The 14,277-nt window shown below is 40.6% G+C and overlaps 1 protein-coding gene across 3 annotated transcripts in view; it reads right to left on the bottom strand.

Moving 5' to 3' along the window:
• b4galt2 (UDP-Gal:betaGlcNAc beta 1,4- galactosyltransferase, polypeptide 2) overlaps positions 1 to 14,277 on the bottom strand; it is a 385,347-nt gene that overhangs the window by 154,881 nt on the left and 216,189 nt on the right. For all 3 annotated transcript variants that reach the window (XR_011887986.1, XM_072273642.1, XM_072273643.1), the window contains exon 3: positions 4,344 to 4,579. Coding sequence is in view for 2 of the 3 variants with exons in the window: in XM_072273642.1 (XP_072129743.1) it covers positions 4,344 to 4,579 (236 nt within the window). In the remaining variant the exon portion in view is untranslated. The remainder of the gene's footprint in view (positions 1 to 4,343; positions 4,580 to 14,277) is intronic.

The raw sequence follows: 14,277 nt of genomic DNA, 5'->3' as shown, positions 1-14,277 counted from the left end.
CTGCCCAACAGACAGACTCAGTAATTTACTTCATAACACATACTTTAAGAGACTTACAGAAAAGCCAAGTATGAGTGGCATTAATATGAAGATTTAAAATATATATTGAACAACGGAAACCACTATAATCACCTCCTGTTCTCCTTTGTGGCATCAGTTGGACTTTGCAGGTAAATGTCAGCAAGTCCAGGACTTTCACAAATGCACAAACATGGGGTATCTGAATATAGCTGAAAGTGTTGACTGCTGCATCTTCTGATGCTCAGCCACAGGACCCCATTGAACCCAGTGGAGAAAACTCTGTAAGAAGAAAAACCCATCTCTCGGATCATCCGCTGGGTACAAATACCATCAGATCAGGTAGACTGGGAAAATCAGGTTGGTACTTGACCCAAAGGAAAGGAGTTTGTGGAGTGCTTCATACTATCTGAATGGTGTCAAGTTAGGAAAAGGGGAAGTACAATGAGTTCTAGGTGTCCTTGTTCATCAGTCACTGACAGTAAGCATGTAGGTACAGCAGGCAGTGAAGAAAGCTAATGGCATGCTGGCCTTCATAACAAGGGGAATTGAGTATAGGAGCAAAGAGGTCCTTCTGCAGTTGTACAGGGCCCTGGTGAGACCCCACCTGGAGTATTGTGTGCAGTTTTGGTCTCCAAATTTGAGGAAGGACATTCTTGCTATTAAGGTAGTGCAGCGTAGGTTCACGAGGTTAATTCCCAGGATGGCGGGACAGTCATATGTTGAAAGATTGGAGCGACTGGGCTTGTATACACTGGAATTTAGAAGGATGAGAGGGGATCTTATTGAAACATATAAGATTATTAGAGGATTGGACATGCTGGAAGCAGGAAACAAGCTCCCAATGTTGGGGGAGTCCAGAACCAGAGGCCACAGTTTAAGAATAAGGGGTAGGCTATTTAGAACGGAGTTCAGGAAAAACTTTTTCACCCAGAGAGTTGTGGATCTGTGGAATGCTCTGCCTCAGAAGGCAGTGGAAGTCAATTCTCTGGATGCATTTGAGAAAGAGTTAGATAGAGCTCTTAAAGATAGTGGAGTCAAGGGATGTGGGGAGAAGGCAGGAACGGGGGTACTGAATGTGGATGATCAGCCATGATCACAGTGAATGGCGGTGCTGGCTCGAGGGCCGAATGGCCTACTCCTGCACCTATTGTCTATTGTCTATCACTGGTTTCAGCAGTTTTGTAGAACAAAGCAGAAGAATAGAAGTAGGAAAGTAGTTTTTTCAAAAAAAAACATTGTTATTTTGTGGTAAATATGCTAGCTACCTATCATTTATTTACTTATTTTATTTATTTTTAGTATTTAAAAACATAGAAAACCCACAGCACAATATAGGCCCTTCGGCCCACAAAGTTGTTCCATACATATCCTTAGCTTAGAAATTACTAGGCTTACCCATAGCCGTCTATTTTTCTAAGCTCCATATACCTATCCAAAAGTCTCTTAAAAGACCCTATTGTATCCGCAATATTTCTAAAACTATTGACAGATGGTATCTGCTGAGGAAAATTTTTTTAAGAGAGATTCAGGCACAGCACCTCCTCGGGGTACAGTTCAAGGCTCAGGTGCTGTTTTGGCCAGGGCCGGGTAATATGACTGTGAGCAGAGAACATAGGCCACAGAGGAGGAAAAGTAAAATCCAGTTCAATTAGTAACACCTATTCAGTAAAGTATTATTGAAGTCTGTCAAAAATTTTTTTTAATACTTTATGTCCAAGACAAACAATGGAACTGGTTGCACTTAAGGAGCCACATAATTGCCAGCCCAATATAGAAAATTGACAGAATATTAATAGGTGTTCACTGTCAAAATGTCACTTTTCTTTACTCGTGCCTCGTCTTTCCTTCCATGCAAAAGTTTGGAAAAGACTTCCTACCTCATAGGAACAAATCCAACTTGTAAAGAAAAAACTGCCAAATACTAAACAGAATTAAATATTTAAGTTCCATGGGAATTTATTTGGAAGTTCCCTCAAATAGCCACAATATAGTCATAGTCATACTTTATTTTTCCCGGGGGAAATTGGTTTTCGTTACAGTTGCACCATAAATAATAAATAGTAATAAAACCATAAATAGTTAAATAGTAATATGTAAATGATGCCAGTAAATTATGAAATAAGTCCAGGACCAGCCTATTAGCTCAGGGTGTCTGACCCTCCAAGGGAGGAGTTGTAAAGTTTGATGGCCACAGGCAGGAATGACTTCCTATGACGCTCTGTGTTGCATCTCGGTGGAATGAGTCTCTGGCTGAATGTACTCCTGTGCCCACCCAGTACATTATGTAGTGGATGGGAGACATTGACCAAGATGGCATGCAACTTAGACAGCATCCTCTTTTCAGACACCACCGTGAGAGAGTCCAGTTCCATCCCCACAACATCACTGGCCTTACGAATGAGTTTGTTGATTCTGTCGGTGTTTGTAGACTTTACACTGACCTTCCCAAGTTCCAGCAGGCAACTAGGAAATATTCAGATGAAACTGCTGCATAGCATTACAACACAACTGCGTGGCAAGGCACAGCTCAGTTACCATCTACAAATTTGCCAATGACACCACATCACTGTTGGCAGAAACTCTGAAGGCGACAAGGAGGTGTACAGGAGTGAAGTAGCTCGGCTGGTTGAGTAGTATTGCGGCAACAAGCTCACACAACATCAGCAAGACCAAGGAAATGATTTTGGACCTCAGGTAGGAGAAGTCAACAGAACATACACCAGTCCTCATTGACAGGTCAGGGGTGGAAAGAGGGAGCAGCTTCAAGTTGTTGGGCATCAGTGTCCTGGAGGATCCACCTTGGGCCCAACCCACGGAAGCAATTATGATAATTACACACCAGCAGCTTGACTTCACTGGGAGTTTGAAGAGATTTGACATATCACCGAAGAACCTAGCAAACCTCTACAGATACACAGATGAGAGCATTCTGACTGGTTGCATCACTGTCTTGTGCGGAGGATCCAATGCAAAGGATCAAGAGGCTGCAGAGGGTTGTAGATTCAGCCAACTCCATGACAGGTACAACCCTCCCAACCAGTGAGAACATCTTCAAGAGGCAGTTCCTCAAGAAGGTAGCATCTATCATTAAGGACCCACACCATGCCCTCTTCTTGTCACTACCATCAGAGAGGAGGTACAAGAACCTGAAGACCCACACTCAAACTCTAAGGAATAGCTTCTTCTCTTCTCCAATCAGATTTCTGAATGGCCATGAATGCATGATCACTACCTCATTATTCCTCTTTCACATTATTTATTTATTTTTGTAACTTTCAGTAATTTATGTCTTGCACTTTACTGCTGTGCAAAATAACAATTTTCGTAACATATATCAGTGATAATAAACCTGATTTTACTCATAAGAATCAGACGGCTCTAATATCAATGACTCAAATTAGAATCATTAGAATTAGAATCAGGTTTATTATCCATCTGCATACACTGCTCACGTTGAATCATTTTGTCGCTGTCACTGGGGAAAATTCTTGTGGCATTGTCGATGGGACTTTCATGTAACTACTCATGGATTATAAGGGTGATGTGCATATGCTTAGTGATTTTGAAAAAATTACATTCCTGAACCTTATAATAATTTAGACACATAGCTCTTTCCCTACAATATTTCATCCACCTTAGGTCACATACAAGGGCAGACTCATCTCTGATGAGTCATGAAGGATTAGCAATTTTCCCTTTCCTTTTTGAAAAGCCAATACTCCGAGTTTGTTGAGTTGGTACAAAAGAGTGGTATGGATTTAAAGCTATCCCCTCCTGCAGAAAGTTCTCTCTCAGAACAAGGCCAGAAACACACCACTGGTCTGGAGATATATAATCTGTAGTTTTGTAAGGTTTCTGCATCAAACTGACAAACTGGAAATATCGTCACAATTTTCCTCTTAGATGGTGAAAACAAATAGATTAACCCAAGAAAGCATAGTGTGCTCTTTTACAAATTAACTGAATTTGATTATAACTAGTGTATGTATGTTTTTATTTATTACTGAGAGACCGCATGGAATAAGCCCTTCCAGCCCTTCGAGGCACACCACCCAGCAATCCCCAATTTAATCCTATTTACAATGACCAATTAACCTCAACCAGCAAGTCTTTGAACTGTGGGAAGAAACCCATATGGTCATGAGGAGAATATACAAACTCCTAAAAGTCAATTATCAACACCACAACAAAGACCAGAATTTTGACACCATCTAAGGAAGGACCTTGTGGAAACTGATAACATGATTTTCTGAAATTACATTCTTAGCTCGTACACAAATGATGCAACTGCTTCAAACAGAACTGCATGGTTGAGCACTCACCTGGTTTATGATATAAATGCCATAGTTGATTTTCTGCCTGCGGAGAATGGGATGCAAGTAATGGAGCCAGAACTTCAAGTGATGTTCCCTGTGCCTGAATGGAATGATGATGGCAACTCTTTGCTTAGCTATACAGTCAGAAGGTGTGTATTTGCCTCCCTCTTGTACGTCTGGATTCTCCCGCTGAACTCTCTCCATTGTCATCAGCGAGCTGAATTCTATCAACAGTCTTCCAACTGCAATAAAATTAAAAGACATATGTTAATTTTTCAAGCAAAAATATAAATTGTTTCTCTTTCATTTGGAAATGCAAGAAAGACAGTAAATTAGTAACCACATAAGCAGTTCATCGAACCTATACATTTTCTTCTATTAGAACAATGTAGTAGCAAAAGATAAATTCATTACATTACTTTATTACATGAATGTGCTTTGAGCTATAAGGAGACGTGGACTGTTCAGGTACTTTAGGCCTCCCTGGGCTCTGCAATGCTCCAAAGTATCTGCTCTCCTCCAATTAGAACATAAACATTTACAGCATAATATAGACCCTTTGGCCCATAATGTAATGCCGACCATGTGACCTACTCTAGAAACTGCCTAGAATTTCCCCAGCGCATAGCCCTTCTAAGCTCCATGTACCTATCTAAGAGTCTCTTAAAAGACCATATTGTATCCGCTTCCACCACTGTTGCCGGCAGTGCATTCCACGCACCCACCATTCTGTGTGGAAAAACTTACCCCTGACATCCCCTCACATCCCCTCAGTACCTACTCCCAAGCACCTTAAAACTATGCCTCCCCATGTTAGCTATCTCAGCCCTGGCAAAACAGCCTCTAGCTATCCACACGATCAATGTCTCTCATCATCTTCTACACCTCTATTAGGTCACCTCTCATCCTCCATCGCTCCAAGGAGAAAAGGCCAAGTTCACTCAACCTATTTTCATAAGGCACGCTCTCCAAACCAGGCAACATCCCTGTAAATCTCCTTTGCACTCTCTTATAGTATCCACATTCTTCCTGTAGTGAGGTGACCAGAACTGAACACAGTATTCCGTGGGGTCAGACCAAAGTCTTATGTTGCTGTAACTGCAATTCTAACCTCATAACCACCCATTTATAATTGCTGATGGGCATGCATTCCTGTATAAGGGGCTCCAGTTATGGATGTGGTAACATTCACCCTCCCTGGCACCTCCTATACACCCTCCCCCACTTTGGCATCTTGTCAGAACTGACCTGTCAATTATCTGGTTGTCAGTCTTCCTATTTCCATATTTGACATCAAATTTGATAAAGCTGCAAATTTTATTTGGTAAAGCTCTAGAAGGCAACATTCGAAGATTTTACCAGTAGAGGTACTGAACAAATATGCTGTTACTGTTGTCATGCGATCTTGCACCATTACTCAGTTGACCTGTTTAATTGTGACAGTACGGTATCCTGGGATATAAATGTACGTGCAGAGGCAGAGTCATATTCCTATTCCCTGAACTTTCTTCTTTTATGAACTACTTAAGGTAATTTTGCATTAATCTTAGTAATAGTACAACAAATCACTGGGATCAACATTGCTCATCTGGCCAGTGAGTACGCTACCATTAAAAGGTAGTTCTTGGAGATAAAGAATTAGAAGAATTAGAGCAGGGGTCGGCAACCTTTTTGCCTCTGTGGGCCGGATGGTGTATTAATGAGCAGACGGTGGGCCAGATAAATGCCATAAAAACTTGAAATATGGGAATTATCCATTTAAATACATCTAGTTATGCTTTGCCTCAAGTTAATGAATAACGCATGCTAGAAAATCATTTGTGCTTAAAGTTGCCTACGCCTGAATTAGAGCTTTCATCTCACTGTGCCAGTGAAAGTTGTTAACCTCAGCAACGGCACTGGCAAGCAGAGTTTTGTGCAGGCAACAAATTAAATCTCAACTTGAATCGGATGCAGATGTGCCCATTTCCAACTTGATTTGAACCTGTGGGACCTTTGAACGTAACTCAACCTACACTCTGTAGCCAGGTTTATTTTGGGTAGCCAGTCTCTACTGAGGTCACCCAAAAGTTTTCCTTGTGCATCTCCAGCTGACAATTTTAAGAACAGTTCAAACAGAAAACTAGGTGAGGGATAGGGTGACCTCTCTTTTGCACGTTGATTCCCATAAAATACTAAATTTAAATCACAAGGGAAAACTTCCATATTTACATTTTCTCTAGTCATTCCACCAAATTAAATTTATTTATTTATTTCTTCTTCTGCTATATTATGTATTGCATTGAACTGCTGCTCCTAAGTTAGCAAATTTCATGACACATTCTGATTTTGGAAGTGGCATCATGAATACTTAACAGAGGAATAACAAAGTTAAAGAAAAAGCAGTTCAAATGTAGAGTGCCAATTTAAATTCTGAATGCTGTAATGAATTACATCCACAATCTCACAGTTAAGATCTACAGTATGTGCCTCATCTGTAAACTCTGTCCCCATTATGAAGCACTTGGAACAAACATATCCTTTGCTGTGAGACTACCAAATCCTTAACTCATATTTTATGCAAACATAACAGGATATTCATTATGATGCAAAACTGAAAATAAGGTAGAGAGATGCTACCCTGAGGATTAAAAGCACTGAGCTTCATTACTATCACATAAAAACAAGAGTATTACATTCGTTCCAAGCCAAACTTTCACAAATTGTGTTCTAATTAACTTTCAGTGCACTGACATTTGAGATCATTCTGAGTACATATATTGTAATGATTTTGTCATTTCGTATGATCTTATGGACACTATATTCAGTCCTATTCTACATTATGCTAACTGCGTGCAAAAGAGAAAAGCCTTAGAGGATGCTTGCTGAGCACATTATGTAAATTTTGTAATTAACTCAAATCTGGTTATGTAATCTGTGTCACCAACACAGTAAAATAACTGGAGCTATAGTAATTCCACACATTATTTACTTGCTGTAAATATTTCTGTCAAACATAAATGTTGTTAATTAGTAATCAGTTTACAATGACCACGACCTATGTTTAAAGCAACAGTTCATGGGAAATTATAAAACTGACGAATAAAATTTCAAAAACAAGTTAATGTACTTTTATTCCATTCAGACGAATAACAGTACATAGCAAATTAACTGCCTGGATAACATAACCAGTGAACATCTGTAGGATTGTTAAAATAAATTCCTGCCTTCCACTACTTTCAACACAAAGATACCTTGGCATCTTTGGCAGATCTATGGAAAAGCTAATATTATACTCCAATTAAAGCCCAGGGAGCAACTCAATTCTTTATTTTCTGTTAAACATACAGAGAATTAGGCATTCCACTGATAGCTATGAAAGCTGCTTGATCTGAAGAACTCAGGTCAATTCCAGTGCAGTCGTTATTGAGGGCCAGGAAAAATGCCATGCCCACAGATATAGTCAGGAAGCAGACTTCACTCCAGTTTCCATCTGGCCAGTGGACGTACTGCCACATGCACAACAGGCTGGCTTCCCACATTATTGAAAATGCTCTCAACTGATTGCCTTTGACATGTTTCCTTTCATCTGTCAAGATGTTAGGCAGCATTATCCTAAATTTAGCACTCACATACTTAAATATACTGTAGCAGCGATTGTGATAGTTTCTCTAATATTGGCACACTGACCACAATGTCACTTTCCTGCTCTGTGACCCATTTCCGCTGGAAATGAGCTCATCACAATTGTCTTATTTTTCAGTCACCTCAAAGACAATACCCAAAACCACAGCACTGTCCTCTAGTGCCAAGTATTAATACCCCGTGGGAAATGGACTGAATCAAAACTGGCTTTTCTAACCCTATGTGATTTTACTTTAATTGATATAGGGTATGCGTAAAATATGTGCTCATTCTAATCAGTGGGCAGGATAAGTAAAATGTAAATTGACAGAGGCATTTTGCATTCAGTGAGAGAGGAAAAAACACCACTTTAATCTTAAGGCAATTGTTCCTTACACATTGCTACAAATTGTATTTTTTAAGCTGACTACTTGCTACCGATTTTGTCAAAAGTAATTTCTGAAAGCCAATTTGTGACCTCAAGTTCTTGAACATATTATTATGAACATATTATACTAGTAATGATGTTGTTTTAATTGCTTGCAGAAACCTGGCAGTTAAAATTGTCTGCGAGACCTTCTAGTTGACAATCCTGCAGGCTACAATTACATCTTCCTTTTCTCCATAGACAAGGGATACACTTCCTGCAAACCAGCAGGATACTTCCTTAAATGCACTGACTGAGTTCTGATTACAACAGTGAAACCAGATTGCTATTTTCACTGAAGATCTGCAGGGGAATTTTTTTTAGATTATGAGGACACGCAGTCCTCTTTTATTGTCATTTAGTAATGCATGCATTAAGAAATGATACAATATTCCTCCAGTGTGGTATCATAGAAACACAGGACAGATCAAGACTGAAAAACTGACAAAAACCACATAATTATAACATATAGTTACAACAGTGCAAGCAATACCGTAACTTGATGAAGAACAGGCCATGAGCACGGTAAAAAAGTACAAAGTCTCTCGAAAAGTCCCATATCTCACGCAGATGGGAGAAGGAAGAAAACTCTCCCAGCCATACCCGACCACAGTCCGACTATGAGTTGTCCGAAAACTTTGAGCTCCGACCAGCCCTCCAACACCGAGCACCATCTCTGCCGAACGCTTCGACCCCAGCCCTGGTCGCTAGCGCCAAGCAAAGTCGAGAATTTTGGGGTCTTCCCTCCAGAGATTCTTGATCGCACAGTAGCAGCGGCAGCGAACCGGACATTTCAGAAGTTACTCCAGATGTTCCTCCGTGCTCTCATGGCTGTCTCCATCAAATCAGGATTGTGCACGGCCCCTATTTAACAGATACGATATCATTTCACAGGAGAGGCTATGCACGCTGCGTCAGGCCGCCATCTTCTCCGACCTCCTACACCCATCCAATTCAGTTAATCAGGAATAGTCAATGCATGAAGAGGACAAGCCAGTCAAATCTTCCATGGGCTTTATAATCTTCCACGAACCACACAGCAAGTTTGATGATCCCCATCAACAAGCATCTTTTGCCTCCCTGTATTTAATGCACTCAAGTGCCAGTTTCCTTTGCTATTTAAGCTTGTTATATTTTTCTGCTGACCTGGGCTCTTGCTACTTGTTTTCCATCCTATCAAGTCAGTGCCAGATATCTTTGTTCTTTAATCTCCACTGAACACAAGTAACATTTAAAGAACAGCTGTCTGTATGAACAGAACACTTTGTTAAAGGAAAGCAACAAATGAGCAAACAATCATTACAGCAAAGGTAGGATTCGCTGGGAAGGGTGCCAAGGAGATCTCTGAGGATATTGTCAGAAGTGGAAAACTTCAGCGAATAAAGATTAGATAGCCGAAGGTTTTCTCCTTTGGAACAAAGTGGAGTGAAAGGATTCTTGACTGACCTACAGAAACAGGTTCTTCTGCTTATGCAACACACACCAAAGTTGCTGGTGAACGCAGCAGGCCAGGCAGCATCTCTAGGAAGAGGTACCAGTCTTTCAAATCTCTCACTAACTCTTCCTTCAGTTAGTCCTGACGAAGGGTCTCGGCCTGAAACGTCGACTGTACCTCTTCCTAGAGATGCTGCCTGGCCTGCTGCATTCACCAGCAACTTTGATGTGTGTTGCTTGAATTTCCAGCATCTGCAGAATTCCTGTTGTTTTCTTCTGCTTATGAGTAATTTAGGCAAAAAAGCAGGGAACATAAAATTAATGCAACTGGCAGAGAAGTTAGATGGCAAATGAGGGGAAATATCTTCACCTAGTGGTGGCAGGGAACTTACTGCAGAATTCCTCATCGTGTTAAAAATGAGATAAAATGTACTGGAAAAGTTATGACCTGCCATAGTTCCGGTGAAACTTGCTATTGGTTCTATTCTCTGAATCACAAAAGGTGTAAATTGCTTATGGCAGATTAATGCCAAGAATAAAATCAACTGTAAAATACATTCTGCAGGTGTTCATACCCACTGTAACATACACTATAAGACCATAAGATAAAGAAGCAGAATTAGGCCATTTGACCCATTGAGTCTACTTGGTCATTTCATCATGGCTGATCCAATTTTCCACACAACCCCAATCTCCCGCCTTTTCCCCGTTTCCCTTCACGTCCTGACCAATCAAGAATCTATCAACCTCTGCCTTAAATGTACATAAATACTTGGCCTCCACAGCTGCCTGTGGCAAAGATTTTCACAGATTCAACTCTCTCTGGCTAAAGAAATTCCTCATTTCTATTATAAAAGGGTGATCCTCTATTCTGATGCTGTGTCCTCTGATCTTAGGGTACGTCCACACTACACCGGATAATTTTGAAAACGAAGCTTTTTCTCTTCGTTTTGCCCTCCCGTCCACACTGAGCCAGCACTTTCAGCCCCCGAAAACTGAGATTTTCGAAAACACTCTCCAGAGTGAATAAATCTGAAAACGCTTAATATCCGGCGTAGAGTGTACGGGGTAAACGGAGAGATTTAAAAACATTGTCATAACAACACCACAACAACAATGCTTTTTTCTGCTTCTGCTTGGTACTGCGCAAGCTGTAATAACACGCAGTCGGTGTGAATGGCGTGAGAGTTAAATTGTAAAGTGAGCTTTTTTGACTATTTAAAAACGTTGTTATGACGTGCCAGAACAGATGTTCGTTGTTTCCTTGAATGCCACCACCTAACAATTTCAGAACAGACGGCAACGAGACTGAAGCCAGAAGAGTTATGTACTCACCAAGTACTTTGACCCATAGATTACTGAATAAATAAGTATACTCACTTCGCCCTGTTTTCTGTCCTTGCTTGTATGAAGGTGGTTTACCTATTTATGCAAGTACTTCTCTGACAATAGATATGTAACAGCCTAATGTATCATTGTATGGAAATACAAGATAACACTGATGCAGACGTTTTATACATTTAACAAGGTGCTTTATTAATGCAATAAAGTTAGTCAGTTTTTCAATGTTCGTCGTCAGCTGGGTCATACTGTCTGTGAACTCCCTGTCGGTTGCCTCCATACGCTCCAGTATTTGTTTTTTTTAAGTTTTAAGTCCTCCTGCGCGAGAGCCAAGAGCAATTCCTTTAAAGTTTTTCTACTCTGTAACTGGACAAACGCGCACTAAGTATACCGTTTCTTCTTAGCTTGTTTTCTGCGTGTCCTGCGCATGCCCAGTAGGAGAAGATTCGCCCAAATATCCGCCTAATGTGGATGGAGATATTTTGAAAAACGCTTAGTGTGGACGCCTGTCGTTTTTACTCGAAACCGGCGTTTTCAAAATTATCCAGCGTGGTGTGGACGTAGCCTTAGACTCTCCCACCGTAAGAAACACCACCTCCACATCCACTGTATCAAGGATTTCACCATTTGATAGGTTCAATGAGATCTCCCCTCATTCTTCTGAATTCCAGTGAATACAGGCCCAAAGCCATCAAACATTCTTCTTATGACAAGCCATTCAATCTATTACACTACACTGAATTTTCCTGAAACTCCCCACATATTTTCTGCTGCTGCCCACTTTCACCTCTAAAATCTTACCACTGATTTGCTGTGACACCCATCAATAAATCTACTGAAAAATTAGAAAATAGAAAGAATCAATCAGTGCCAAGAACAAAATGTTTAATAAGCACTCATGTTAAAGAAAGGAATTAGCTCTTCAGATTTATTCCAGTCCCAATTTCAATAATTTATTGTTACAAGAGACTTTTGACTGCATGATCTGATATAGGTTCAAACAGAAGGCCACTAATACCACTGCATCACAGTTGTACACTGTATAATTTATAATAAAAACTTAGTGAAAATCATAATCCATTGGATCAAATGAAGAAGTAAGTTAAACACCAATGTGACATCCAGGTGATGGGGAGAAGGCAGGAGAATGGGGGTTGAGAGGGAAAATGATAATTCCGCTCCTATGTCCTATGGACATAAAATATTCAAAGACAGGAACAATCATACTGCAAACATAAGGAAATCTGCAGATGCTGGAAATTCAAGCAACACACACAAAACGCAGCAGACCAGACAGCATCCATAGGAAGAAGCACAGTCGACGTTTTGGGCCGAGAGCCTTCGTCAGGACTAACTGAAAGAAGAGCTAGTAGAGATTTGAAAGTGGGAGAGGGGGAGTCTGAAATGATAGGAGAAGACAGGAGGGGGAGGGATGAAGCTAAGAGCTGGAAAGTTGATTGGCAAAAGGGATACAAGTCTGGAGAAGGGAGAGGAACATGGGACGGGAGGCCTAGGGAGAAAGAAAGGCCGGGGTGGGGGAGCACCAGAGGAAGATGGAGAGCAGGCAAGGAGTAATTGTGAGAGGGACAGAGAGAGAGAGAAAAAAGGAAAAAATAGAAGTTAATAAATATCCCATTCTAATAAGTCTATCCATAGCCTCCTCTACTGTCAAGATGGAGCCACACTCAGGTTGGAGGAACAATACCTTATATTCCGTCTGGGTAACCTGATGGCATGAACATTGACTTCTCTAACTTCCGTTAATGCCCCTCCTCCCGTTCTTAACCCATCTCTTATTTATTTCTATTTTTTCCTTTTTTTTCCTCTCTCTCTCTTTTCTCCCTGTCCCTCTCACAATAATTCCTTGCCTTCTCTCCATCTTCCCCTGCCGCTCCCCTCCTCCTTTCTTTCTCCCTAGGCCTCCCGTCCCATGATCCTCCCCCTTCTCCAGCCTCGTATCCCTTTTGCCAATCAACTTTCCAGCTCTTAGCTTCATCCCTCCCCTTCCTGTCTTCTCCTATCATTTTGGATCTCCCCCTCCCCTTCCCACTTTCAAATCTCTTACTATCTCTTCTCTCAGTTAGTCCTGATGAAAGGGCTCAGTCTGAAACGTCGACTGTACCTCTTCCTATAGATGCTGCCTGGCCTGCTGTGTTCCACCTGCATTTTGTGTGTGTTGCAACAATCATACTGCATTATCTTTTTCTACTCAGGAAACTTTAAGGAACTCACATCAGGATAAAAATATTTCCCATTCCTTTACCCTCTAAATCAATCCTCAGAATTTATGCATTTTGGGTCCAAGTTCACTTTCAACACTCTGCATTTTATTTCATTCCCTATCTCGGTCTCATTTCCCTCTCATTCACTGCCCTTTATTCACTCCTTAAATGCAACTACGTCTCTGTAGCTCCTCTCTGTCATTAAAGATTCATCAAGATGATCTCCTCCATTAAGCTCTCTTACTCTTCCTATCAAGACTAAATTCTAATCATTCAATTTTTTTTCCGGTCCCCATATGGATGCACATCACTTAGATTTTTAAATAACCTTCTAAAAGTACCAACTATAATGCAGAACTGTCAGAGGAATTCGAAGAATAGATTGAAAGAAAATAGGTATAGGACACTGGAATCGACAGAAAAAAGCACTGATTCCAGAACTATTTTGAAAATTTATGTGCCATTGTAGAATTTGTGCACGTTACTAATTTAGTAGTATTGTCAAAAGAAAAAATTGTGATAAAATTCCAGACGGTGTTAATAAACTTGCAAATTGCTTATGTAGATCACATGCAAATGTCAGTATGTTTACACTATCTTGGTAGAAGGAAGAGGAAGAATACATGCTGTGTGAAAAACTTGTCTAAATGGTTTTGAAAGGCAAATTTGGAATAAATTCAGAAAGGTGTCAGTTTTGTAATGGGTGCAAATATGTCATGAATGGAGAGTGTAGGGTAATAATAACTGGAGGAAATGTACATAATTCACAACCACCAACATTGAATTGGAGTTCACTTTAAGAGGCTGGTCTGACCTGATGACATACTTACAGACATCCCACCCTGCAAAAACTCATTTCAGGGAGGTAGCACCATCAATTTGCGGGAGACTCCCGGGAGAGGTGGGGTGTCTG

This window comes from Mobula birostris, chromosome 12, assembly GCF_030028105.1.
Source record: "Mobula birostris isolate sMobBir1 chromosome 12, sMobBir1.hap1, whole genome shotgun sequence".
Lineage (NCBI taxonomy): Eukaryota > Metazoa > Chordata > Chondrichthyes > Myliobatiformes > Myliobatidae > Mobula > Mobula birostris.
Note: the sequence above shows the minus strand (reverse complement) of the source record. Positions and strands in the feature narration are given on the sequence as shown.